Here is a 25,016-nt window from a genome sequence, read left to right on the forward strand (position 1 = left end):
ATGTCCGTGTCCCGGTCACTATGACAGCAAGACAATTAATAGCTGTGCGATGCAGCATAACTACATTATGACGACTTTCCGACTAATGCTTGAGGAACCTGACTCAGTTTTGATCTATATGACTGTTCATAAGTCGTAACCATTGACGTTCCCATCAACCTATCTAGTAGAGAAAAGAGACCCCGACTACAGCTGTCCTGTGAAGGAACGGACCCAAACTACATCAGACAACAAAAATGCTCTCATATGAAGAATAGAAGTTATGTATATTGAAAAGGTGATCAGCGAATCACCCTTAATGTTCATCTCTCAAACACGTTGGGAATCACTAAACGGGGTTTATAGGAATATGACTGCGCCTCCGGACGAATTGTGTCCACCCAATAATGCTAATCAACTCATCATAACATCCTGATTAATCGCTTTCATTTCATCACTTGTGAATATCGCTCGTCTTGAATTCGGATCATGCGAAGATCTTATTTGCCGCGGGAAGCGTGCACCGTGGCAATGATCTTGTCAACAACCGAAGGATCCGACAGCTGTTACACGCGTAGTTAGTCTCCATATTCAGCATAGGCAAGGATAGATGTGAATCTTACAGTAGAAGTGTCACCCAGGCTATCCTCCTCGCCGCTCAGGATCTTCCGGAGAATACGGCGCATGATCTTACCGCTACGGGTCTTGGGGAGGTCCTCGACAACGTAGACGGCCTTGGGGGCAGCGAAAGGTCCAATGGACCGACGGACCTGCATGATCAGATCCTTGCGGACCTGGTCGTTGGTCTCATTACCCTCCTTCAGGGCCACGAAGGCGTTGACGGCCTGGCCGGTAAGCTCGTCGGCAATACCAACCACCGCAGCTTCAGCCACCATGTCTATCAAAGCCAATTAGCTCTTGTTATATATTACTATGGGTGTGTCTCCCGCGGTAACTTACGGTGCTCAATGAGGGCGGCTTCAATCTCAGCCGTGGACAGACGGTGTCCAGAAACGTTGACCACATCATCAACACGACCGCGGATCCAGTAGTATCCATCGTGATCACGGCCGGCACCATCTCCAGTGAACTATAAAGGGCATGCCAGTCAGCAACTGCCCATAGGACATTCATTTCACGCAAGAGGTGAAGATATCACTTACGTAGTAGCCCTTGTAAACGTTCAGGTAGGTATCCATGTAACGCTTGTGGGCGCCCCACACGGTACGGGCCATGCTCGGCCAGGGTTGCTTGAAGGCAAGCACACCCTCCACATCGTTGCCAGTGATCTCCTCACCAGAGACCGGGTCGATGATAGCGGGTTCAATGCCGAAGAAGGGCAGCGACGCGCTTCCGGGTTTCGTCGGGGTAATACCACCCAGAGGAGTAATAACGTTCGAACCCGTCTCAGTCTGCCAGTAGGTCTGTCGTAGTGCATTAGACAACCATTCCAAATTCAGAAAAATCCAGCAAGTCACTTACATCGCAGATGTGGGCTTCCTCCTTTCCGACCACCTCGAAGTACCATTTCCAGACCTCGGCAGCGATGGGCTCACCGACGGAGCCCAGGACACGCAGGTGTTCCATCTTGTGGTGAATGTGCTCGTCACCAGCCCGCTTCAGAAGGCGCAGGGCAGTGGGGGCGACGTAGAATTGGGTCACCTTGTGCTTCTCGATCACGTCCCAGTAGCGAGAGAAGTTGGGGTAAGCCGGGGTACTCTCGAAGACCACGGTAGAGCATCCGAGCAGCAAGGGTGCATACACGACGTACGTGTGGCCGGTGATCCAGCCAACGTCACCACCGCAGAAGTAGCGGTCATCGTCGTGGATATCAAAGACATACTTGCCGGTCATGGCAGCACCCAGGAGGTAACCAGCCGTGGTGTGCATGACACCCTTGGGCTTTCCGGTAGACCCGGAGGTGTAGAGCAAGAAGAGAGGATCTTCCGAGTTCACCGGCTCGGGAGCAAGGTAGTTGGGGTACTTCTCGACCTCCTCGTGCCACCAGATATCACGGCCCTTGGTCCAGGGGACCTCGGCGCCGGTGCGCTTGTAGACCAGGACGCTAGTGACATCGGGGCACTGCTTCAGGGCCTCATCGACAATGCGCTTGGTACCAATGACCTTTCCTCCACGCTTGCCCTCATCGGTCGTGATGACGACCTTAGAGCCAGCGTCCAGAACACGGTCCCGGAGCGAGTCGGAGGAGAAACCGGCGAAGACAACGGAGTGAACAGCGCCAATACGAGAGCAAGCCAAGAAAGCGACGATGGCTTCGGGAATCATGGGGAGGTAGATAGCCACCGTGTCACCCTTCTTCACACCCTGCTGCCGGAGAACCCAGGCAACACGAGACACCTCGCGCAGGAGCTCACCGTAGGTGATTGTGCGGCCCTCGCTGGGCTCATCGGCCTCGTAGATGATGGCGACCTTGTCGGGGTTCTTGAAGGCATGGCGATCGACGCAGTTGTAGGAGGCGTTCAGGCGACCCTCGACAAACCAGGCATTGTCGCCATTCTCCAACGAGCCACTGTGGGTGGTCTGGAAGTCTTGGTCGAAGTGAAGGAGTTCACGGGCCATACGAGCCCAGAAAGTGTCTGGGCTGCGGATGGACTCCTCATAGAGCTTCTTGTACTCGTCGAGGTCTTTCAGGTGGGTACCTGTCGGGTGCTTCTGGTGGAATGCTTCGGGGACATGGAAGGTGTCGACTTCGTGGGCCTCGACCACCTGAAACCGACGGGATTAGCACGGGAACCGGCGATAACTCGGGCCAAACAAGCGCGATTTCTTACCACGGAGGGCTTGGGGGGCATAACACTGCCGTCAGCCATGTTTTTTGTGTGTGATCCCAACGGAATTGTGTGATTGAGCTATACAATGTCAGAAAGGATGAAACGCTTCAAACTCCAAAGGTAACTATGTATCATGTTGGACAACAAGGCGAGAAGTTCACTCATGGCACCGGAGCGCACGTGAGTTTGCGGGCGGCGGGGGGGGATTAAGCTCACTTGTCAAAGAATTGCAGCAGTGCTGGTTGGTGGGGTTCAGGCAAAGTTTCGCGCAAAGGGGGGAGGAGAGGAATCCCCACGGATTATACGTGTACGAGAGAGGAGATGAGGAAGAGGAAGGGCGAGTAGAGGAGAAAGATGTAAGACTGAGAAAGAAAAAAAAGAGGAAGAGGAGGGGGGGAGAAGAAAGCAACTGGTGCCCAGGATGGGGAAGAGAGACAGTTATTTATTGAACCCAATGGCCGAACTAAAAAGAGAGAGGGATGCCCTTCAGAGACAGTTTTATGATTTTAATTGTTGAGGTCCCGCTCCCCCGGTGTCCCGGTGGAGGCGTTGCTGGTTCAGGTTTGGTTCAGGCTTTTGGTACCGTCGTAGCTTCGCTGCTTCAGACTGGGCAAGGTTGTACTGCTAAGGTACAACTTACTAGTCACTCCGTAGTAGTAGTTACTATATCCATCCGTCCATCCTACCCCAAGTCAACTCTCCCTCCCCTTCCGCGCGACCGTGCAAGTATGAGTAACCTTACTCGGTTCAGGGTTCATTCCTGTCCTTATTGGATCGGCTATGCAGGTTAACCTAGATCTTACCGGGTGTGAGTTCCAAAGCAGTTTATCCCCTAGGTTCCAACTGTTCCCCTCTTCGTTGAAGTGAGATCATGATGTGTTTGGAGGCGCTGGTAGTAGTCTACTTCCCACCATGGACGATACATACATACTACTTACATACCTGGCTAGTCATGCCTGTCGCTACAAGTGCCTCTCCACTCTCGGGAAAGCCACAACTACTGTAGGATAATAATAATTACAATTATTATCATTCTACTAAATGAACAGGGTGAGAAGAGGGGGAAGGGAAGGAGGAGGATTGTTCTGGATGCGGGTCATCGATAGACGGAGGTACAGTCTTTTGCCGGCAGGCCCTCGCAGAGTCGCAATGTCACTGGCCGGACGACATCCTGCATTGGCGGCTGCATTCCCAATCTTGTCGCATCCGCTCGCACTATCCCAGACTAGTTCGAAGTAGTTCAAACGCACCGCCAAAAAGGTTGGGCTCGGCCATGCGGGGCTTGACAGGCTCTCGTTTCCGTTGCTCCGGGGAAGGCAGTCGATGATCAGCAAGCGAACAACCATCTTCCCTCTTCTACGTACATTAATTAATCACTTCGGTACACTATTGCGACGCTCCCGTCTGCACAGGTTCTGGTTGTGACCCTAGCCTACTTTCGTTCTTGTCCACCATTGGACAGTAGGCATATCGTCAATTGCCTACGGAATACTAGTAAGGCAGTTCTCCCAGCACAGGCGAGTTCCTTATTAACCTAGGGGGTCACCTCCGAAAGCACTGTGCTCGTTCGTATCCATGGTATGCCATGGCACGACATGACATAGGGATATATTAGCTCCGTGTACTTGTGGCGTTCAGCCGACCAACATCATCATTATCGGTTATGCCCCAGATTCGCCCACAAGCTGACGGGGGGAAGGGTTTGAAACTATTGGCTTTCCGGGGGATGGCGGGACGGTATCACAAGAACAACCCGCCAAGCAACCCCGATCGGAGGGGTCAATTAGCACTGGAACGTGTCCATTCTTGATGCGAGCCTTGAACCGTGCGGGGGAAATCAAAACCTTAGTTGTGCTCTTTTCATGGGAACTGCTCATAGTAAGATTTGGCAGGACCGTGGATGAGAGAGAAAGTACTCGGGAGCATACAGATAGTCATCCAGAGAGCAATCTGGGGTGGGGTGAAAGTAGATAGTTACTACTATTTTAACTATAGGTAGTTACTACCCACATGCATTTCAGCGATAGATCGCTGTGAGTTATCCCCTGGATCGCTGGTTGAGGCATGAAGATACCTTGGTGAGCGGCCCAATGAGACGGTCTATATCAGTGGGTGTGGTGCTGTTTGCGGAAGTTTCACTGAAGCCGGAATAGGTCCCTTCCCCCCTGTATGGCCTGCAACCAGTGCCTGAAGGGCTGACCAGGAAGATGCAGTAGTTCAAAATACTAATTACGAGAGATAGGTAAATGGGAGGTCAGCCTGCATTAGTGAGATTTCGCCGGTGAACAAAACGTGGGAAAACAAAAGATGGCCTTGCAGAACCGAGGCCTGATTGATTGGAATGGTCGTTCTTTGCAGGCACCCTCATGCTACTACAATCTACGGAGTATTGCTGCGATTCATCTGCCATCCCCGGTAGCAAGCATTGCCTTGGTATACTGATATCCATCATTGAAGCAAAGTGTCTTATCTACTTGACCTGACTGTGTACATTAACTATCACCACATTTAGCATATTGGTGAATAGGAAAGGAGATTAATCCATGCATCTGATCATTCCTTCCATGTGTTCTGAAACTATCGTCCACAGCAGTATCCATCTGTAGAAAGAAATAATTCAGGCTACGGAATGTTACGGCAGTACTTTCCCAAACAAGGAAGACTGTGGCCCATTACGGAAATGAAGCTGCCCGTGACTTGCTCATCTCTCAAGTCTCAACAATGCCGAAAAGGAGATTGTCTGCTATTTTTGCCCACTCGGTAGAGACAGATGATCAGCTGGGCTGGGACGAAACACTTTCCTCGACAACGCGGGTCGAGGGACAATCGGGATAACCGTGGTACTGCCTGGCTGGGGGAGGTTCGGCTATCGATGCCTGGCTCTTTCTCTGCTCCTTCTCCCCGTGTCCCCACGGACATCTCTCGGACCTAGGCTTTGGACTCTCTCTCTCCAGCTTCCCTGCACGGAGAACTGGAAGCTGTGCATCTTGTACCTTCGGACAGCCGAATATTCGGAACTCAAAATTTTGTTTTGAAATAACATTGTCTGCTATGGCACTTTATACAAGGGGTGAATGTCGCAGCGAGAGCAGAGTCAAGACTCACAACACCACCACCCCCCACCACACCTAGTTAAAGGACAAAGTACCACAGTTCCCTCAATTGTGGGGAGCTTTGTGGGTGTGGTAGCCTTGATTGGATGTGGATTAGACCATCGATCCGACAAGAACGGTTTGTTCATGTTGATAATGCCATTACGGAGCAACTTCCACCATCAGAACTAAGAGCATTAATATTGTGGAGGCCGTCCGGCAGAATTCCGTTCAGCTTGTGAAAGCCTCCGATCGACGCTCGGCTTGCTCCTCCAGCATCAATCCGGCCAGTGAACCATACTCTCGCTCATTAATATGGGTACTCATCGTTCCTTTTGTCGCTTCTTTCTTTTGAAAGATCTTCAGTCCCTGGCCCTTCGCGTCCGTGTGTGTACTGTGTGGTATTAAAGTGAGTGCGTTCGGGTCCCGGGTGTCCCGTTTAGCCCCTACCCACTGCCGACTACAGAGCCCTCATGCTAATCGAGACCCTCCATCTGTTAGCAAATCAACGCCCTCGATGGTCGCTGGTGGCTCGGCCACTTCACTTATTCCAGCCTCTAGGGAGCCTCCCGATACGGTGTCAAGCCCACCATACCCCCCGTTTCCGCTTATCATTGTCAATCAGTTATCTCGGTAGCCACCTGCACGGCGTGGTGTTTCTACAAAGCATTGCATGCGTAGACTCACCGGCTTGATCATTGCTTGTGTGCTGCATTTAAGATGTATACCAGGTTATGTACCCCAACCGGTGAGAGAATGCGTCTTCTCTTGACACTCAGAAAGACCCATTGCCATCCTGCTTGGGCCCTACCTTTCTCAACCGGGTCCCAGAGGCCGTGGCCTTTCCCGTCTGCGCTATAGTTTAGTGCCGGCCACACTAAGCTTCTCGGTCCGCTCTTACCATTTCGACGTCTGAGTCTGTCGCCAGGCTCTAAGTAGCCAGTAACCACATCGCTGAGCCCAACCGGTGTGGGCTCGGATGGTTAGAAACGGCGAATTCCTGGCCCGTCCTGCATCTACTAAACACGGCGGTAGGAAAGTCCGTCGCAATAGCCCCCCTGCAAGTGCAAATTAATAACGTCTTGGCCCTGGCCGTTATTGATTCCCTTAGTTCACCCGATGGATCAGTACGCGTTGCGCTGTGGGCCAACTTCGGCGAGACATTATTGATAATGGTTGCGAGAAATTTTTCACCTTCTCAGTTCTCACAGCTAAAATCAACCTCGTTTTTGCGAGCGAGCGCACAGGCCAGTCGGAGTCCGGAGGAGATATCGACCGGGCCAGAACTGAATCGCCGGAAGAATAATATAGGGTTGAACTGGGCGACCACTTTATTTTGCACGTAAGTGTGCCCCTTAGACCACTGTACTTTTGCACAGTCACCATTCAAGCACGTGGGAGCTGCGACTGTAACTGTGTCCGCTTAGTATAGTCGACGGCATAAGGACCACTCAGCAAGCGACAAACAATCAGACGTTATACCAACAACTTTACATGCAAGAAATGCAAAATGTATTCATAACCACAGCAGTAAAAGCCCATGCCATATTGAACACGGAAAAGAGAAGAAAAGAAAAGAAAACCACATCCGAACTCAACTCAATCCCCTAGTCACCCACCCCCTGCCTAATAAGCCATCCACTCCCGATGCCACCAATTCGCCATCCCAAACAAAAACAACACAATACTCCCATCCCTCGCAATATCCCTAACCAACTGCACCCACAACCCCAATCCGCCTCCCCCCTTGTTCATCATAACCCTCGCCCCAGTAAGCACCACCTCCCCCGTCGTAAAGAACAAGAACGGATTTCTCGCCGTCGCCGGCGGCGGTGGCTGACTCCCAAACGTCGCCACCGACGACCCAATCAACACCAGCAAATACACCCCAATCAACACAGAAAACACCACATGCAGCACCTTCCACACCAGAATCTCCCGCTTCTCCTCATCACTCTTCTTCCGCGTCGCTTCCCCCAACATACTTGCCACAAACGGCGGCACCCCCAACCCCGTCAGTAAGTCTGCGGGAGACTGGCCCCCAGGCAAAGATCCCTCTCCCAGCGCACTGGTATCCCCAGCCATCAGGCTCGAGAGAAGTTTCAGAGTAGGGTCGTCCGCTTCGCCGCCTAGTCCTCCCATACCTCCTCCCATTCCTCCTGGTCCACCTGGTCCTGCGGCTTGGGGTCCTGGAGTCCCGCTGGATGATGAGTAGTCTCCAGGCTGGCCAGACTGCCGGAGTAGGGCGCGGAAGAGCTCCTGTTGCGCTTGGAGGGTTTCGGGGTCGAGTTCTTGCTGTTGCTGTTGCTGGGGTGCTTGACTTGGGAAGGAGGACGGTTGGCTAGTTCGGGATTCGGGGGCCGGGCTCGGGCTCGGGCTGGGGCTCATTGCTGTAGTAGTAGCTTGTGCTTGTGCTGGGGCCGGAGACGGAGATGGAGAGGGAGAGGTTTCTTCGCGGACTGGGTACGTAGCAAGGATTGAGTTAGCTTCATTGTCTTATTATGTTCTTTTGTATCTTTTCTTCTGGTTTACTTTGAACTCTGCAAGAGAAGTAGGAAGGAAGGTGGTACATACGACTTGCAGGAGTCCGTCCACTCAAGCTGGTAATCTTGTCGAGACGTGCTGCTCCATCGCCTTTGATTTTGGCTTCGCGGCGTTCGCGGCGGAGGCGGGCCGCTCGTTGGGCGGGAGATTCTTCGGTTGAGGACATTGCTGGTTGCTTATTCTTTCTTTTTTCCTTCTAATATAAGGGGAGTTTATGGTTTCGTCGGTAGTTGTGTTGGTGGTTGTATTTCTGTCGTTCGATGGTGTGGGTGACGTAAGTTCAGTCAGTGTGGTTGATATGTTTGACTATTAATTGCACCAGGAAAAGGTATTTTCTTCCCGATATTTTATTGAATAGAAAATTAGGCGGGAGCGTTTGGAGGTCGCTCTAGGGAAGGAAGTGAAGGTTAAGGTAAATGCATGAATTGGGCCACAGGTTGTTGCGGCCGCGGTGATCGGTGATTATCTGTGATGTGGTGGCCGCATGACGGATGGCTCCGCTGGGGATATTATGGTCACGTGATTATAAGTGTATAGCTTCATGTAGTACTCGATTCGGGGTAAAAAGTCTGCGGTGTTATTTGATCCTCTATAAGTAGGTATTAAAATAAGAGTGAGCTGTAAGTTGTCTAGACTGGAGGTCCTAGTTGATATGTAATGTTTGCTTCAGTGGTTAATCTAGAAGATCTATCGGGAATATATAGTTGTCAGTGTAAGCCTCTAACTGAAAATACTACTAGTACTAGTATCATTCCTACTAACTTCAATAATTGTATATATAGTAGCACTACTACTAGTAATAAACTGGTAAGCACTAAAAGCAGCTATTGTGTTTGTGCATAAGCGTGCTATGAGAGGACTTTATGATCACCAGTTCACGTATACTTACGTCGCTGATCACAGGCATCTGCTAAGATAACATTTACATAGCATAACCACGAAGCGTGCATCTGCTAGTCTTTACACGCGGACTTAGCGTCAGTAGAACTCTTCATGGTCCTGAAAAGGCCAACTTCGTGTCATATTCCCCAGCTCTTCTGCACTGCCGCCGTCAGATACATCGGCTTTCAAGGTCTCATCAAAGGACCGCCATATACTTCAGGTACTGGTATTTCCTTTGAGCGAAGGAATCTCAGAGTTGTAATTTTAGTAGCTGTCGCATATGCTTTTGGCACTGATATCGAGTACGGGATTTTGATTAAGGCCCATAATCCATCTTCCATAGTGGCTAGTAGGACGCGATTGAACCCTCCCTCGCTAAGCTTGACAATGTTCTTGACGCGTCCATGATCGATATGCTTTGCAACAGCCTTCTCGAGTGCAGAAATATCAAACCTCACATATCGTTTGCGAAAGCGGACCTGCTCGTTGTATAGAAATCGTCCAGAGGTATATGAGAAAAGTGACTCGTATGAAGGATGGATCTTGTGATAAGCAAGACGACCTAGAGTGTTCTATTCTGACTTACTGCTGCATAAACTTGTGTGATGGGTAAGATTCCTTGAACTTGTATTGGTGCAAGGTCGAAGAGACATCAACAACGCGGCCGGGTAGGCCAAGGCGCGTCTTTGGCGAGAGAAGTTGAGACCAACCATCGGCGCAGAGCTAGTTCTTCGTAATAATTATTTAAGATCAAATCTACGAGATGTATGATGGTTGTTCGCTGTCCCCAAATTCACGCATTTCCAGTGAGTGTTGGCAGGGATCCCAGCAGTTGCCCGGGCAGTCATGTGATGGCAGACGGCATCACATACTCAGTAACCTGCCATGATCTTGAAGGGACGATTATACTATCTGGATTGAATGCTGAATTTGACATTTTGAGTCCTTCTAGGTTCTAAATTGTGCCTTAGGCGATCAGAGGTTAGTAATGCAGTAAGTAGTACGCTGTAGTTCCCACTCAGGAACCTGGTTGATTCTTTAACAATGAATCATCCACCAAATCTGCTTCAGGGGATGGCATGATCTGATCGAAGATCCTTAACTCAATAGCACTATGTTCTATAATTATTCGTGTTATTGTGATTAGCATTTGGGGCACAACGAGACTGACTGACTGTCGATCTTGTTAGCATCCATGACATCATCCCCTTCCGCCTCAACATCTGCCCATCACAGCTTGCATACAAAGTACAATGGCCTACCATCAGTCATCAAGACTCATTGCCATTGAATTTGGTTGTACTGTAACTAACTTCATAATTGATACTCTCTACTACTGAGTTAGTACACAATCAGCCTTATTCTTCTTTGCATCAACTTTAAAGTCCGCCATCCCGTCATCCGCGCCAAGCCCCGGATTTCCGCTGTGAATGACGGAGGACAAGAGGATCCAGCCAGCCAGTCCACTCAGCAATCAACCTCGACTTGTTATAGATCTGGCCGGTGGAGAATGTAAATAGACCGACATCACCAGGATGTTCCTCCAGCCCTGTGCCAGCAATCGTCGGACGCGTCCGAGTTCCATTGGCAGCGCCTCCTCCACAATGACGTAGTCCAGTCTGGCAGGGCCAACCTTGACTTTCCGCTCTGACTTCACTTACTTGACTGACACCGCATGAGAAAGGACTTAGACTCAGATCTCCTGCCTTCTTCTTTTTGATCGGTCCTCTTCTCATATCAATAGCAGTCCCAGCTTTACGGAGCTAGGGATGATAATCCACCCACCTTAACTCTGATACCTCTTCTGCGCACCTGATCGTCCACTCACCACCAACCATGTCGCAAGCTCAACCTGGGCGGGAGTCGCCCAAGACTCACCGCGTGGGGGAGCATTGGAGCGGAACCAATCCTGTTCCGACCATCGACAAATTCCTACAGCGTCTCGAGGTGGATAAACAAGAGCGTAAGGCCCATGAGGAAGCACTGTCGGCCAAGCGGCGGGAGAAAGAGGAACAGGGAGAGGAAATGGCTCACAAGCCCCGGAAGACAACGGGGAAGACTCGCATGGTGACTGACCCAACAACCGGCAAGGATATTGAAGTGGAGGACCTCGACGAGGATGCCATGGAAGCAGTGAACGATCCAAAGGTATCTATGACCCCATTGACAGTGGCTCTTCGAGAGAGACCTGCAACTAACTAATGACAATGATAGCTGGTCGTGCCGAATGCCAATCTCGGAAAACCAACGGTGAGTCTCAACCTAGTTCGCCAGGACTGAACGTCAGCTAACAAATCTGAAGGACGTCAAAACCGAACCTAACCAAAGCCTTTCCCAATATAAAGAGAACCAAGATATTACCGCGCCCCCGGACCCCATCGCAGAGGGCACCACGTCAGATGTTCCCATCCATGGCGAGAAAACCAACATCCTCTTCCACCCTACCCCGACAGTCACCTATAAACCTATGTTTGACCAGCTGGAGAGGCGTGGTATCGGTCTCTGCCTAGGAATTGTTGCCGCCATTGTCTTCGCTGGTCGGGTGTTTGGTGGCTCACTCTGGGGTCTATTACTTCTAGCATTTGGTGTTGCCAGTGGCGTGTGGTTATGGATACAAGAACTCATTCGAAGCGGCCGAGAGATGGAATGGAGCAGTGAGCAGATCAGAGGCCAGATGGTGAGTTTCTCGGTCCTTGTCGCAATTCAAAGGCTTATGTACTGTCGTATAGGCTACTGCGAATCTCCTCCCTGAGTCAGTGGAATGGATGAACTCCTTCCTTGGGGTTTTCTGGGGCCTCATCAACCCGGAGATGCTGACCCCCGTTGCGGATACCATCGAAGATATCATGCAGGCGTCAGCGCCAGGCGTGGTGGAGAACGTTCGGATTGCAGAAATTGACCAAGGAAACAACCCCATACGGATCTTGAGCTTGCGATCACTTCCGGACTCTCATGTTCAGCAACTCAAAGATCACATCCATGAGGAAAATGTCAAGAACAAGGACCCCCAGGAGGCGGCGGCTGCCGAGGAGGGCGGCAGCTACTATAACATCGAGGCCTCCTTTGCCTACCACTCGAAGCCGAGCGGACAAACCACCTCATCTAAGGCGCGCAACATGCACATGCAGATCGTGTTTTATTTGGGAATCAAAGGCCTCTTTGGCGTTCCCTTTCCAGTCTTTGTGGAGTTGAATGAACTGGTAGGCACTGTTCGTGCCAGATTCCAGATGATGCCAGAGGCCCCGTTCATGAAAGACGTAACATTCAGTCTCGTTGGGCTTCCCCATATCCGGGCTGGTTGTATGCCCATGGTCAATTGGGGCGTGAACATCCTCAATCTCCCATTGATCTCCAACTTCGTCAACTATGCTATCGCTACTGCCAGCGGTCTGTTTGCGGCACCCAAATCGATGACCATGGATCTTAGTATGATGCTTAAGGGAGATGATATCGTTAAAGAAACCCAGGCGCTGGGCATCATGTGGATCCGGATTCATCGTGCGATTGGGTTGAGCAAACAGGACAGACGTGGCAGTTTTGGTGGCGGCAGTGACCCCTACATTAACCTCTCTTTCTCAAAGTACGGCAAGCCCATGTACTGTACGCGAGTAATCACCGACGACCTGAACCCTGTCTGGGAAGAAACCGCGGCATTGCTCGTAACCCCGGAATTGATCAAGGCGGACGAGGCTTTGAGTGTCGAACTGTGGGACTCGGATCGAACCACCGCGGATGACATCGTCGGCAAAGTAGAATTACCCATACGGAAAATGATCCAGCACCCGGGCAAGATGTACGCTCAGGTCTCCAAGCTCCAGGGCCTCAATGAGGGCAGTGAGATGCCGGGAGAACTGCACTGGGAAGTCGGGTTCTTCGGCAAGCCGAAGCTGAGAGCAGAGCTGAGGACCGACGGCAAGAAGAAGGATCTACCAGAGAACTTCAAGGACATTCCTGAGTTCCAAGACGACAAGGGTGTCATCAGCAATGACCAGGAGGACGCCATCACCAAGACTCCACCAGATCCGTTATGGCCGAGTGGGATCATGAGCATTGTGGTCCATCAGATTGTGAACCTGGAAATCGAGAACGTAAAAGGCAGCCACGGTAACCGCAAGGGGAGAGACTATGAGCCAGCCAAACCGTATGGCGAGCAAAAAGAAGAAGTCGGAGAAAACCTGCCTACGAGCTACTGTAAAATCATTCTCAATGACGAGCTAGTAAGCCATCCTGCAACCCCAATCCCTTTCTCGCCTAGGTCTTGTCTAACATCTCCCAGGTTTACCGCACCCGTGCCAAAGCCCTGAGCTCCAAGCCGATCTTCAACGCCGGAACTGAACGATTCGTCCGAGACTGGCGGTCCGCCTACGTTACCGTCAGCGTCCGCGACCAACGGTATCGCCAGCATGATCCTATCCTCGGTGTTGTACCCTTGAAGATCTCGGAGCTCCTGGAGAACAGCTCACAGGTGACCAGGTGGTACCCTCTCACTGGTGGTATTGGATTCGGACGTATTCGCATCTCCATTCTTTTCCGGCACGTTGAGACCCGACTGCCTCCCCAAATGCTGGGCTGGGACGTCGGCACCTTTCATTTCATTTCCGACAAGATCACCGTCCAGGGCTTCAATCACCGCTGTAAGATTCGGCTCCGCACCGGCGGCAGCAGCGCCAAAATCACCCGTCATGTTTGCTCCGTCCAAGGGTCCAACATGACCTACGATCTCTCCAGCGAGGACTTCCGACGGACAATCCGCCTCCCTGTCAAACACCGCTACCGATCGCCCGTCGTCTTCGAATTCCAACAACAAGGCCACCATCACACAACCGCCTATGCCGTCTACTGGCTCCAACACATGGCTGACAACGAAGACACCGCCATTGACATCCCCATCTGGGTAACCAAGAACGGCAAACGACTGACCCAAAACTACATCACCGAGCAGAACTGCCACATCAAACGCAGCCCAGGTCTCGAGGATCTACACGAGGTTGGCCGCCTCCAGTTCCACGGCTTTTTCAGCCCCGGCATCGACGACTCCCACGAACAATACGTCGTTGATAACGAATCCCGCGAGACTTTCGAAACCTGGGAAGCCTGCATCGCCCAGGGTGTCCGCGGGCGCCGCATTTCCTCCGAAATTCCCGAGGACCTTGAAAAACTGCACGAACAATCCCTCCTCGACGGCCGCGACATTCTCAAGCACGCTGAGCCCCGCGAACGCCGCCGCTGGATCGACAAGCAAGGCCAGGATTGGAGCGGAGCCTTCGGCCACGACCCAGGCGCCTACCTCAACAACCACGGCCACCAAGTCGCCGAACCTGGGCGCGAGACACCACCTCACGACCCCGTGAATCCACCTCCTACCGTCGCCCAGTCCTACGGAACGATGCACGCCGAAGAAGCACAGCATCAAAACAGCCAAGAACAAGAGCAAGAGGAGAAAGAGGCATCATCCTCTTCCAGCGAGACCGAGGATGACAACGAGGACGACCAGTACCCCCATCAGCAGCAGCGCGTCTCAATGAGCACCATGTCCACTGGTGGCGGGAGCAGCAGTGCCGGGCCCCCCAGCCTGAACGATATCGATGACTCGGCCCTTAAGAAGGCGAATAAACGCAGCGAGGAGCGTCAACTTCGCGGTAAGATGCAGTGGAGGCCTGTGCGGAATGCAGTGTTTGCGCGTGACGAGGCTAAGTATTCGCTAAGGAAAGTGAAGAGGAAGTTTACGGGTGATTTGTCAGGTCGGGAGCCGGATATTGAGACGGAGACGGGGACTTGAAGATTGGGTCCTATATGTATGTGTGTATGATTGAATGATAGGATGAAAGTATGAGTATGGTACTTATCTCTTCATTTAGTTTCTTATCAGTATGTAATAGCAGTGTCAGGGTTGTGCATACGGGACGATCAGCATAGTACTGCAAATGTTAGCATATGGGCTTTATAGGAAATTGAAAACTTGCGAGAAAGACAGGGTGTCATTGAAATGAACAAAATAGACCTTGACTTGCGTGGACCGGGAGCATTTATCATGCATATCATCTTGTTGTCTGGACTCGGAGTATACTATAGCTACAACTAAGCAATAGACACAGAAACCGTTTGCAAATGGTACTGTGTGACCCTGACTTTTCCACATCATATCTCGATCTCTATCAATAACCAGAAGAGGATATGGTCACTTAGCTACAAGTATCTACTGAAACCATTCTTCTTTGACCCTATGTCCGGAGAAAACCCGCTTGAAGAATGATTGCTTCTTTCCGCAGCTCCTTCGACTTCAGAGATAATCAGACTCAGCACAGGAATTGATGCAGCCGCTATAGTCTTTTGTCTCATCGTCATCATAAACACTGCCACGTCTGCTCTTGGAAGTGCAGTCACCATGAGTCTACAGGGCTATGCATTCGCGCGAGATGGCGGCTTGTTTCAGAACGCGAGGTAGGTTAGCTACTACCGACAATATAGGAGTCTCCTTTATCATATTGATATGACTTTTTCTGTCTTCTAGGCTCACGAAGCATTCTCCTACATTCAACCTACTATTCTGGTCAATTACCTTGGCGTCGGTCATTGTCGCCCTGGTCGGATTGATGTAGGAAATCCATTCATTCCATTGAACTGGTTTTGTTCTAACAAGATCATACTTGACTATGTAGATATCTCTTCTCCAGCTCCGCCTATAACGCCTTCGTTGGATCCCAGATAACCTGTATGATCATTAGCTTTGGTATGGGTGACCTACTTTCACAACCCCATCCCTCACTTCCTCACTTCATATCAATCATACAGAAAATAGAAGAAATAGAAGACGATACTAAAGCACAAATCAATATAGGTTCACCCCCCTTATTCCTCCTCCTCACACAAGGAAAATCCCTCCCGAAGTGTGACAGATAGAACTTCGGCATCTGGTCTATCCCGATATATCTCGTTTCGGTGGGGTACATGATTCTAGTGGTTATTGTTTCTGTGGTGAGTTACTCCCTTGTTTATTATCTATTTAATTTTCTTTCACTCCCATGTTCTCTATAAATTATTTGAGGGTGGTTCAAACCTAAGATAATACTCTTTAGCTCCCACAACAACATCCCGTGACTACTTCGAACATGAACTACACTATACTAGTCATGGGCTGTCTGGCAGTAGCTATGGCGCTTGCGTGGGTGTTTGAAGGGCGGAGGTTGTTTTCGCCTCCTACTATAGATGATACTGCTGCTGCTACTACTACTACTATTATTATGGTTGGAATGAGTCCTTCGCTGAATGGGCTGGGCATTAATCCTGCTGTAGGTAGTAGGGGAAAGGGTCCCTCGTATGGCAAGGGATTGGAGGAAGAAAAGGGCCCGTTACCTGTGATGGCTACGATATTGTAGATTATTACTATGTTGAAATTGCTTCAATAGATTTTACTTCGTATGGTTACTACCAAGTTATGAGATTATGCATCGCGGAGAAGAATATTCGGCAATTCTCTCTCGTAATACTGTTCAACGTCAGCGGTGGATACTCAAGCTCCAATTCTCAAATTTTATCCAGTCCTTCAAGGCTTTTACGCAAAGAAGGGAGAGAGAGAGAGAGAGAGAAAGTTGGGGGGGGAGGGAAAACTCACATCCCTGTACACACCCAGCAACCGCATCTCCATAAAGCACTTGAAAGACATAGTATCTCTTAAGAGAAAGTCATACACCAAGCGTCCATCCGGATCCGCGTCAGGATTCAGAGCCCTCTTCAGTTCTTCACGCACAATAGACCATCCACCCTGCGATTCTAACCCGAGCATATATAGGAGGTGACCCACATGCACCTGGAGTAGCGCATGATGCACCTTGTGCCATACATCAAGTATATCATCAGTGAGATTGTGACAACCCGGGGGCAGGAGGGCACTGAGGTTATTGTGTTCTTCGGAACGGCGAAGCAGTGTCGGGTGGTGGATTCTTATTCCACCAAAGTCGCGAACAGCGAACCCGGTTACTTCCTTCTTGGCGATGTTGATGCGGACGAGGATATTTTGGCTGTGGCTTTCGAGCCCGATTCCGTAGCGGACTAGAGGGGGCAGAATGAGAGAGAATAAATGGTTGAGGTACCTATAATTTCCAATGGTAAATTCGTCGCTTAGGATACATGATAGTCGAATGGATGATCAAATCAAATAACGTTACTTACTTTTTAAACCACTCCTGCTTTTTCTGCAAGTCATCGAGACCGAATATGATCTCCATGTACGTTCGGTCATCATTGAACGGTTTCTGGTACAGTCCGGCAACAGGGATAATCGTCTCTCCCAACTCCGCGGCTCGCTGTTCTGGGCTCTTCCGAATAATACACGTCAGATGACGTGCTTGATCAAAGTCCTCCTGGCCACCTGTGATGGAAGCAACTTCCTCGAAGATCCATAGATTGGAAGGAAGTGACTTTTGAAGGACCTTTCCGAGTGCGGGTCCTAGAGCTGCCGTCCAGGGAGTGATGGTTCTCGGGCCTGACGTGATTTGGCAGTTCAAGGATAGCTTCAGGTGCAAAGGATAGCCCACATCTGGCATCATGGAGACAGTCCGCATGGAGATTTGTGCTCGGCAGCGGTTCTGCACAGCTCCCAAGATGCGCGCTTGAGGGAAGAGCGGCGTGATACTTGGCAGCTGGCGACTGAAGCACGGTACGACGATCTCGTTGACTGTGTCATCGGGCTTGGAAATGCCAAGTGACTCTAGGAGAGGGCCCAGAAGGGACTGGAATGGCCCGAAGACTTTAATTTCTGACTTTGGGACGCAGATAAATGATATTTCGGGTTCTAGTAGCTCCGGGATGTCTTCAGGCGCGATGGGTCTTAGGGGCGATTGGGCAAGGCAAGCTCGGTGTAGCTTTTGACACGGTTAACTTTCATGACATAGTGAGAGTAGAGCAGAGAAAGAAGGAAGAGGATAGGAATACCGGATGCGTAGGATGTCCAGTTACAAGTGATTGCTCCCAATCACAGAGTGAAGACTTCAGATCAAGGATTGGCATGGTACTGGCCATCTCCAGCCATTTCTCTATCTCAACAATCAGTTTGGTGCTAACTGAAGGGGTAGCTGGAAAAGAAGCAAGTTGGGCTAACCCTGATTGTTGGCAGAATTCTGCACCTCCTTTACAAGCATCTCGACCGCATCATTTTCATCTTGGCGAGAGCGCCAGCGGCAAATGATGCGACAAATCACACCGGGGTCAAGCTCCTCTGAGACTTGACCTTTGGAATTCTGGATTAGCACTGGAGCAAGAAGATCATCTGCCCGCACGAATCCAAGAACCCTGCCGCCGTCTTTCTCGACATATGCGTCTGCTCGCATACCACACTCGATCCAAGTGTCCTTCTCATCACCGGCCAGGGCTCCTTCGAGACTGCGTAGACGCAAGAGCAGACTGGAGGGGTGAGATGTCTCGATGGTTGTGCTGGCTAAACCATCATTGATTGCACTGGCAAGTACTCGCTTAGTTGTCTCGAAGAGGGCTTGTCGCCGGTTGAGCGATAGGGAGCTGGCTGGCAAGGACCCTGTCACGGTGGAGAGATGGTTCAAGGTTTGTTGAACAAGAGGATGACTGTAGGTAGTTGATTCTCTCGATTCATCCCTCCTCACCGGATCGGGCACTATTCCAATAGTCTGCAACATTTCTTTGGTAGTGTGTGAACGCCCTCCCGAGACGACTTACTACTAAGAGTGCTATAATGGGATGGCGAGATATGTCCCCAACATGGTGTTTAAATATCGGGCCTTGGGCCTGAATGCACGACAGATGGAACGAAGCCCCAGCACAGAGAATGGGTTCCAGTTAAGGTGTGTCTTCATCTTTCGTTGCATCAGGCAAGAGAAATCCCCGCGGAAGAGGCTGGAATGCAACATTTGCTCGGGGATTCCAAGGGCCATCGACTCCCCTTCCCGAAACCGAACACTTCCTCCTTCAATCACAGAATCTCATTGGATCAATACTGATGTTCAGTGGAAGTGACATGGACATGACAAGTGGAAGTGGGTATGTAGGACATGGTCAGTGCTACCTACTCGTTCATACACAATATGAGGACAGGGTGGTATAGGGCAACCGTATCCACGTTCTGTATACTACTGACCATTTGTCGTTCTCTGCAATGAGTAGCATGAGTAATGGGGAAAGCTCTGTAGCAGACACTGCAATAAACCAAAAAAAAAAAAAAAAAAAAATGAAATAATAAACAGAAATAATGAAATAATTGAGTCCCGGCAATGTACCCCATGTTAAGATTACCCACCTGGTGGCCCCAGAAGCCAGAAGACTATAAGAATACTTGATGCACTGCACAATCTCACACAGTCTTCGCACATTCGAACCGATGGCCAGTTTCTCGTAAGTAAGGAACTCCCCCAGATCCAAAGTATCCAGCGCACTCACGATCTTGTTTGCCCCCCCAGGAATCAAGAATATGACTGTTCAGCATATGCTGCATATCGCCCTTCCCCTCCCAAGTCTCTTTTTGATACTATTCTGACCTACCATCGATCCTCACGCGAACTATGCGTCGACCTGGGCACTGGTCACGGTGCTGTAGCTCGCGCGTTGGCCACACACTTTGATTCCATCCTCGGAGTTGATCCCTCCGGGAGTATGCTGAAGGAAGCCAGGAGAGCTCAAACGCGCTTGAGTAATATCCAATATCATCAGTCCAAGGCAGAATCTCTCCCCTTCATCGCCCACAAAACAGTAGACCTCGTGATCGCCTGTCAAGCAGCGCATTGGTTTGACCCTGAGCCACTCTGGACAGAGATGGCACGAATAGTCCGGCCAGGAGGTACTGTTGCTTTCTGGAACTGGGGCCATTACGTCGTCAGTGGATACCCGAAGGCTAATCGGGCACTGCGTCAGTTCGCGTCCGAGGATCTGGCACCATACTGGCCTCAGCCAGGGAAATCTGTTTTTGATGATTGGATGTATCCCGTTGAATGCCGAGATCTCGATAACTGGACTGACCTTACACGGTTAGTGAGTGTGCCAGCTGATGAGCTATATGTATCGGGGACACCAGAGGCCATTCCAATGCGCAGTTCACAGACCCTTGGTAGTCTGGAGGCCTTGTTACGGACGTGGAGTGCTGTCCATGAGTGGCGTAAGGCACATCCTGAGGCTTTATCGGTGAAGGAGGGCGGTCCGGGGGATATCGTCGATACTCTCATGCGAAATATGATAGAGAGTGAAGGAGAATGGCGGGCTTTGGTTACGTCGGGGGGCGATTGGCGGGATATCGTGTTGGATCTTGAGATGCGCAGCATTCTACTTATGGCTCGAAGGAAATAACCACTACTATGCCGAGGGAATTGTACTGACGCTATTCATGACAGCAGCGCTCATATATTATCGAACTTAGCGGGGAATGAAGATGTCGAGGAGCTTCTATCATACTTGTATAGATAATAACCGTGCGAATGACAAGGAGATTCCGTCAGAGGCATAGACATTCGCCGCAGCATCAAGTGTCTCTCTACGATGAACGGCATCTTGGATGTAATGTTGCCAACGAGCAGGTCACTTCCCAGAATATGGACCAGAAGAGCTCTTGCATGTAAATGAAAGACAGAAAGAGATAATTTCCCAAGGGGAGACCAACGGCAATATGGGAGAGGAACATCTAACTAGTCAAGTAGAAGGCAAGCGAGCAAAGCCCACTAGTTTCTTGGATCACCAGGCCATTGAGGGAACGCACTGAGGCTCTTGTCCAACCATTGTCAGCAATAACCAGTCCGCATAAGCCTCAAGGAGAGATCTAATCTTGTGCGGAAATTCATACAACAGTATTCAGCTGTAGTGGCGAGAGTAGAAGTGCCAGTACTATCTACATTCTAGATGAAAGGAAAGGCGATGAAGCGGTTTGCTGCTGCCAACTGAGCAGGTCAGGATGGTTGGTTAATTGATACTGGTTGCAACGTAATCATCAGTTATGATCCAAGTCTTCTCTCTTGATCTGTCATGTCAGTAAGCATCTGATCCAGTTGACATTGGACTATAATCCTTTTTTTTTCTTTTCTCCCCTGGTCGAAAGCGTATATAGTACACATTTCGTTCACGGGTTGGCTGGCTGGCTAGTTAGCACCATTAGAACTATCTAGAGAGCGATCGGCAAGTCTATGCAGCTAGTATTAATACGACTAAATAGATTAGCTGGATATTATGACGCAATGAAGATCCATGAAAGTTAAAATCAAGAGGTCCTCTGCATGTTATTATTGTTGCTATAAAAAGCAGAGACTGGGGAGTGCGTCAGAGATCGGCCATCGTATTTATGATTTGTATGCCGCATGGAGCTGCATGAACATACAGCAGGCAAGTATAGTAGTAGTACAACGATTATACAGGTGATAGTGGAAGGAAGCCATGTGATCATCTGGTCAGAGTGCATATACATGCATATGAGTATATATTATTGGAAGAGAATATAGAATATTTATAGAGAAAGTAGGCAGAAGTATAAGAAGATGATTGGGCGAGGAATGTAAATGGCATGAACGTCCTGACATTCAGAGTAAAGCTTCCCGACCAGAAAAAGAAAAGAAAATAAGCCCAAATCAATAATAGCTATCTAGCAATGTCTAGAAATAGGATAGGGTATGCTGTGGTTCATCTGCCGTCTATATGCATAATTCGTGATCATCAATGCAAGGGGGTTCGTAACCAAGCATGGGTTATCGTCATTGATCGGCATGTGCGCATTCAAGTTCGTGGATCGTGTGCGTCCGCCACTCGTCACTTTCCGTTTCCACATCCGACGAGACAGATGAACTGGGGCTGGAGTGATAGAGTGTGGTACTGGCGCTGGACAGCGGAGGGTCGGAGGAGGGGGTCTCCGTTTCGGACTCGTGTGGTATCGTTTCAGGCTGGGACGCGGATGATGTTGAACCCGTCTCATCCTGAACGGGATGAAGCAGTGTGTCACGGTTTTCTAACGGCCCCAGAGTCCATCGCCATTCACAGCGACGTTTCGCTCGCTTCCTGCGCGGCGTTTGTGGTGTCAGGCTGTCTGGGTTGCTGGGTCCCGCAATTCCATCCATCAAGGCTACCGCCCGGACTTGCCTTTCGGCATTCGCATGCTTGCGCTTCTTTCGCTTGACAGGAGACGATGTCGTCTTCCCCAAGCCAGTCTCGGGCTCATCTTCAGTGGTGCTGGTGTCCGAGGGGCACCCGCTGGCGTTCGAATCCGAGTCCTCGTCTGACGAGGCCACCTCTGGTTGCTGGTGTTGAGGTTGAGGTTCGAGTGCAGGTTCGGGGTCGTCGTGTAGGTCGGAGTGGCGTGCCGTGTAGTGCACGGTCTGGATTTCTTCCTCCAAGGGATTGCGATAGCTGACCTGCTTCTTGGCGGGAAAGAAGACACGGCGCGCGCTCGGTCCACCATTCGGCCCGGTGGTGGCCACCGACCCAGCCCGTCGGCGGCAGGTCGGCTCGAGCGGCGAGTTTCGCAGAATACTCTTCACTCCTAGTGGGAGTTGGTATGGGTTGTGTGTAGTGTATGGAGAGGATGGTTTGCTGAAGCGGTGGCTGGGGTGTTTGGATGAGGGAGAGGCGGTGGCGGACGCAGGGCCGGTGACCTCGTAGGCATTCTTGAAGGTATTGCGGACGGTGGGAGACGCCGTTCCGGCTGCAAGGGAGAGGGACAACCCCGTGGAGGATGTGCCAAAGGTTCGGGGAAGAGAGGTGGTTTGGAGAGTCAGTTTCGGTCGGGATGTTATCATAGTCTGTTGTGTGGTACTGGAAGATGATGAGGAGGAGGTGGTGGAGGAGGAGGTGGTGGTGGTGGTGGCAGTCGAGGCCAGACTGCAGACCATGTTGGAGGAAGATGACGAATGATGGGATGCTTGCGGGGTCATGGGGGTTGCGAGCATGGCGATGGCCCCCAAACACAACGGCGGAGGGAGAAGTAGAAGAAGATGATGAAGAAGAGGAAGAGGAAAAAGGAAAGAGGATGAAATGAAACGAGATTATTAGAAAGCAAGGCCTTGGGTGCAACAGTAAGGCCCCGCACCAAGAAGCAGCAAAGACGCCTTGCCAACAGCACCGCAGTGTGATTCAAGATGCAGAAGTGCAACAACCGGCACCAAGCGCGCCAAATCCAGGGACGATAAGGTTCTGAAATAAGACCAGGTGGGATCCCAAGAACTTGCACCCAAGCAGACAAGAGACGTGGACGCTTGTACGAGGGTCGCTTATTTTAGAATGATCTGCGACTGCTGGTTTGCTGGAATGTTGAAGAAATGACTGTAGAACCAGAGGATAAGCAGAGGAAGGAAGAGGCAGAGAAGTCCAGAGGAAACTGGGTTAAATGAAAAATTCCTTGGGTCGCGGGGGAAGGAAATTAAAGAAATTAAGAAATTAAAATTAAGAAATTACTTTGTTAATCAAAAGTGCTAAATTTACGAAGTCTTCGCCATCCTATCAGCCATGATCCAACCCGAGCTGGATGGAGTCGCTGGATCTCTCCATCGCACTCCATTCAGCATGTCTTCAAGTCTCAGTGGCAGTCAGTGCTCCTCTGCTGGACCACCGGCCGGTTAGTCGCTCTTCATCTATTTATAACCCAACTATTGACGCCGCCGCCGACGGGCCCCAGTTTTCTGATGATCGAGAATGGCCGATCCTTCCAACGGCTCCATTCCATCTGCCACCTTCTGGCCATCGACGCCCGGGCGAGACACGCGGCCGATCCAGTCCGATCTCCGCCATGTCTCTGATGGAAATCTGCCTACTGCCTGGTGTATACTGACAAGACTCGCATCCACCTGAGAGTGTGTTGTTTATTCCACGTTCAGGATCGCTGGGTCGTTCCTGCGCACGAGCTTGCCAAATTATTAGTATTAAGCAGTAGACCAAAACCACAAAAAAAAAGTGATATAAGAATCCCCCGAACCAGAATCGAACTGGTGACTTTTCGGTTACAATTATGTACCATTACAGCCGAACGCCATGAACCAACTAGACCATCGGGGGCTTCATGGTATGTGATGCCAGTTCTGGCTTTATAAGGTGGAATTGTATCTAACGCCTCAGTTCCGCTAGATCGGCTGCAAGCCAGCAAGCCTGCAAGCCAGCAAAGACACTGCTTCTCTTTCACCGTATCAAAAAAAAAAAAGAAAAAAAAAAGGCCTCGCATTTTACCGATAATTGTCGTATCCATCATGTGTGTATCAGTTATAGTAAAGCACACCGGACGTTCTCTGTTCAGGTGATACGGAGGTTAAGAAGACATTTCCCAGGGATTGTCGGATGTTTTCCCAACGGCGTCATTCGACGTACTGAATGAAATATTGAGATCGATGAAAACCTATGTTCAAAGAGTTCCCTTTGAGCAACATGCCTGTCCGAGGAGACAGGAAGCACGAACTTTGAAGGTAGGATCCATCGCAGTGTCAATTCAGTTGTTGCGCCTGGCTACGGCGCCAGTTGGGGGCCCCATCTGCTGTACTGACTGAGTACACATGCTGAACTCTATCTCAACAGCGGCCTGGGGACCAATCAACGACACTCTTTCACCTCTGCGGCACCTTCGGAGAAGCAGTTCCAGCAATGGGTTTTCTAGTTTGATGGTGGTGTATATCCACATAAGCAAAAATATGGATCCCCCGAACCAGAATCGAACTGGTGACTTTTCGGTGACAATGATGCTATTACAGCCGAACGCCATGAACCAACTAGACCATCGGGGGAGTTGTTGACGTTATTCGTGCGGTTTTGC

At 50.4% G+C, this 25,016-nt stretch overlaps 9 protein-coding genes and 2 non-coding genes across 11 annotated transcripts; 4 read left to right on the top strand and 7 right to left on the bottom strand.

Moving 5' to 3' along the window:
• Positions 1–86: 86 nt before the first annotated feature.
• ASPBRDRAFT_43884 (acetate--CoA ligase) lies at positions 87–2,817 on the bottom strand. The gene is made up of 6 exons (XM_067625076.1): positions 2,772–2,817; positions 1,462–2,706; positions 1,143–1,403; positions 940–1,069; positions 603–877; positions 87–542 (listed from the first exon to the last, which is right to left on the bottom strand). The coding sequence occupies exons 1-6, from the start codon at positions 2,808–2,810 to the stop codon at positions 480–482; spliced, it is 2,013 nt and encodes a 670-aa protein (XP_067478234.1). The 5' UTR covers positions 2,811–2,817; the 3' UTR covers positions 87–479.
• ASPBRDRAFT_43885 (uncharacterized protein) lies at positions 2,812–3,646 on the top strand. Its single transcript, XM_067625078.1, has 2 exons — positions 2,812–2,849; positions 2,988–3,646. The coding sequence occupies exon 2, from the start codon at positions 3,251–3,253 to the stop codon at positions 3,560–3,562; it is 312 nt and encodes a 103-aa protein (XP_067478235.1). The 5' UTR covers positions 2,812–2,849; positions 2,988–3,250; the 3' UTR covers positions 3,563–3,646.
• A 2,362-nt stretch (positions 3,647–6,008) lies between these two features.
• Positions 6,009–7,305, bottom strand: ASPBRDRAFT_55643 (uncharacterized protein; the record flags this gene model as incomplete). Its single annotated transcript, XM_067627419.1, has 6 exons — positions 6,009–6,126; positions 6,351–6,418; positions 6,604–6,775; positions 6,829–6,873; positions 7,026–7,149; positions 7,278–7,305. 6 exons carry the CDS (start codon positions 7,303–7,305, stop codon positions 6,009–6,011), a joined length of 555 nt encoding a protein of 184 aa, XP_067478236.1.
• ASPBRDRAFT_43889 (uncharacterized protein) lies at positions 7,069–8,866 on the bottom strand. The gene is made up of 2 exons (XM_067625079.1): positions 8,438–8,866; positions 7,069–8,322 (listed from the first exon to the last, which is right to left on the bottom strand). Exons 1-2 carry the CDS (start codon positions 8,571–8,573, stop codon positions 7,490–7,492), a joined length of 969 nt encoding a protein of 322 aa, XP_067478237.1. The 5' UTR covers positions 8,574–8,866; the 3' UTR covers positions 7,069–7,489.
• Positions 8,867–9,286: 420 nt separating this feature from the next.
• On the top strand, positions 9,287–10,027 carry ASPBRDRAFT_43890 (uncharacterized protein). The gene has a single exon (XM_067625080.1). It carries the CDS (start codon positions 9,401–9,403, stop codon positions 9,695–9,697), a length of 297 nt encoding a protein of 98 aa, XP_067478238.1. The 5' UTR covers positions 9,287–9,400; the 3' UTR covers positions 9,698–10,027.
• A 1,098-nt stretch (positions 10,028–11,125) lies between these two features.
• ASPBRDRAFT_55645 (C2 domain protein) lies at positions 11,126–15,068 on the top strand (the record flags this gene model as incomplete). Its single annotated transcript, XM_067627420.1, has 5 exons — positions 11,126–11,437; positions 11,504–11,539; positions 11,592–11,966; positions 12,019–13,506; positions 13,566–15,068. The coding sequence occupies 5 exons, from the start codon at positions 11,126–11,128 to the stop codon at positions 15,066–15,068; spliced, it is 3,714 nt and encodes a 1,237-aa protein (XP_067478239.1).
• A 1,633-nt stretch (positions 15,069–16,701) lies between these two features.
• ASPBRDRAFT_66037 (uncharacterized protein) lies at positions 16,702–18,972 on the bottom strand. The gene is made up of 5 exons (XM_067628639.1): positions 18,387–18,972; positions 18,221–18,321; positions 17,459–18,150; positions 16,902–17,379; positions 16,702–16,775 (listed from the first exon to the last, which is right to left on the bottom strand). The coding sequence occupies exons 1-5, from the start codon at positions 18,934–18,936 to the stop codon at positions 16,731–16,733; spliced, it is 1,866 nt and encodes a 621-aa protein (XP_067478240.1). The 5' UTR covers positions 18,937–18,972; the 3' UTR covers positions 16,702–16,730.
• Positions 18,973–19,634: 662 nt separating this feature from the next.
• Positions 19,635–20,744, top strand: ASPBRDRAFT_599778 (class I SAM-dependent methyltransferase). The gene has a single exon (XM_067628143.1). The coding sequence runs from the start codon at positions 19,907–19,909 to the stop codon at positions 20,591–20,593; it is 687 nt and encodes a 228-aa protein (XP_067478241.1). The 5' UTR covers positions 19,635–19,906; the 3' UTR covers positions 20,594–20,744.
• Positions 20,745–21,981: 1,237 nt separating this feature from the next.
• Positions 21,982–23,169, bottom strand: ASPBRDRAFT_127735 (uncharacterized protein; the record flags this gene model as incomplete). Its single annotated transcript, XM_067617999.1, has 1 exon — positions 21,982–23,169. One exon carries the CDS (start codon positions 23,167–23,169, stop codon positions 21,982–21,984), a length of 1,188 nt encoding a protein of 395 aa, XP_067478242.1.
• A 1,012-nt stretch (positions 23,170–24,181) lies between these two features.
• ASPBRDRAFT_t163 lies at positions 24,182–24,271 on the bottom strand. The gene has a single exon. It is a non-coding gene; the product is annotated as a tRNA-Tyr (tRNA).
• A 628-nt stretch (positions 24,272–24,899) lies between these two features.
• ASPBRDRAFT_t162 lies at positions 24,900–24,987 on the bottom strand. Its single transcript has one exon. It is a non-coding gene; the product is annotated as a tRNA-Tyr (tRNA).
• Between the last annotated feature and the right edge of the window lie 29 nt (positions 24,988–25,016).

Source organism: Aspergillus brasiliensis, assembly GCF_001889945.1.
Source record: "Aspergillus brasiliensis CBS 101740 unplaced genomic scaffold ASPBRscaffold_7, whole genome shotgun sequence".
In the NCBI taxonomy this organism is placed as follows: domain Eukaryota; kingdom Fungi; phylum Ascomycota; class Eurotiomycetes; order Eurotiales; family Aspergillaceae; genus Aspergillus; species Aspergillus brasiliensis.

Bases quoted from the DNA above. Each gene is read 5' to 3' on its own strand.
- ASPBRDRAFT_43884 (XM_067625076.1), bottom strand. From the start codon at position 2,810: ATGGCTGACGGCAGTGTTATGCCCCCCAAGCCCTCCGTG. The intron at 2,707-2,771 runs GTAAGAAATCGC...CGTCGGTTTCAG, and splicing joins TGCCCCCCAAGCCCTCCGTG to GTGGTCGAGGCCCACGAAGT. The intron at 543-602 runs GTAAGATTCACA...CGCGTGTAACAG, and splicing joins GCCTGGGTGACACTTCTACT to CTGTCGGATCCTTCGGTTGT.
- ASPBRDRAFT_43885 (XM_067625078.1), top strand. From the start codon at position 3,251: ATGCCCTTCAGAGACAGTTTTATGATTTTAATTGTTGAGGTCCCGCTC.
- ASPBRDRAFT_43889 (XM_067625079.1), bottom strand. From the start codon at position 8,573: ATGTCCTCAACCGAAGAATCTCCCGCCCAACGAGCGGCCCGCCTCCGC. The intron at 8,323-8,437 runs GTATGTACCACC...CTACGTACCCAG, and splicing joins TGGACGGACTCCTGCAAGTC to TCCGCGAAGAAACCTCTCCC.
- ASPBRDRAFT_43890 (XM_067625080.1), top strand. From the start codon at position 9,401: ATGGTCCTGAAAAGGCCAACTTCGTGTCATATTCCCCAGCTCTTCTGC.
- ASPBRDRAFT_66037 (XM_067628639.1), bottom strand. From the start codon at position 18,936: ATGTTGCAGACTATTGGAATAGTGCCCGATCCGGTGAGGAGGGATGAA. The intron at 18,151-18,220 runs GTATTCCTATCC...CCGTGTCAAAAG, and splicing joins CTGGACATCCTACGCATCCG to CTACACCGAGCTTGCCTTGC. The intron at 16,776-16,901 runs GTGAGTTTTCCC...GACGTTGAACAG, and splicing joins TGCTGGGTGTGTACAGGGAT to TATTACGAGAGAGAATTGCC.
- ASPBRDRAFT_599778 (XM_067628143.1), top strand. From the start codon at position 19,907: ATGCTGAAGGAAGCCAGGAGAGCTCAAACGCGCTTGAGTAATATCCAA.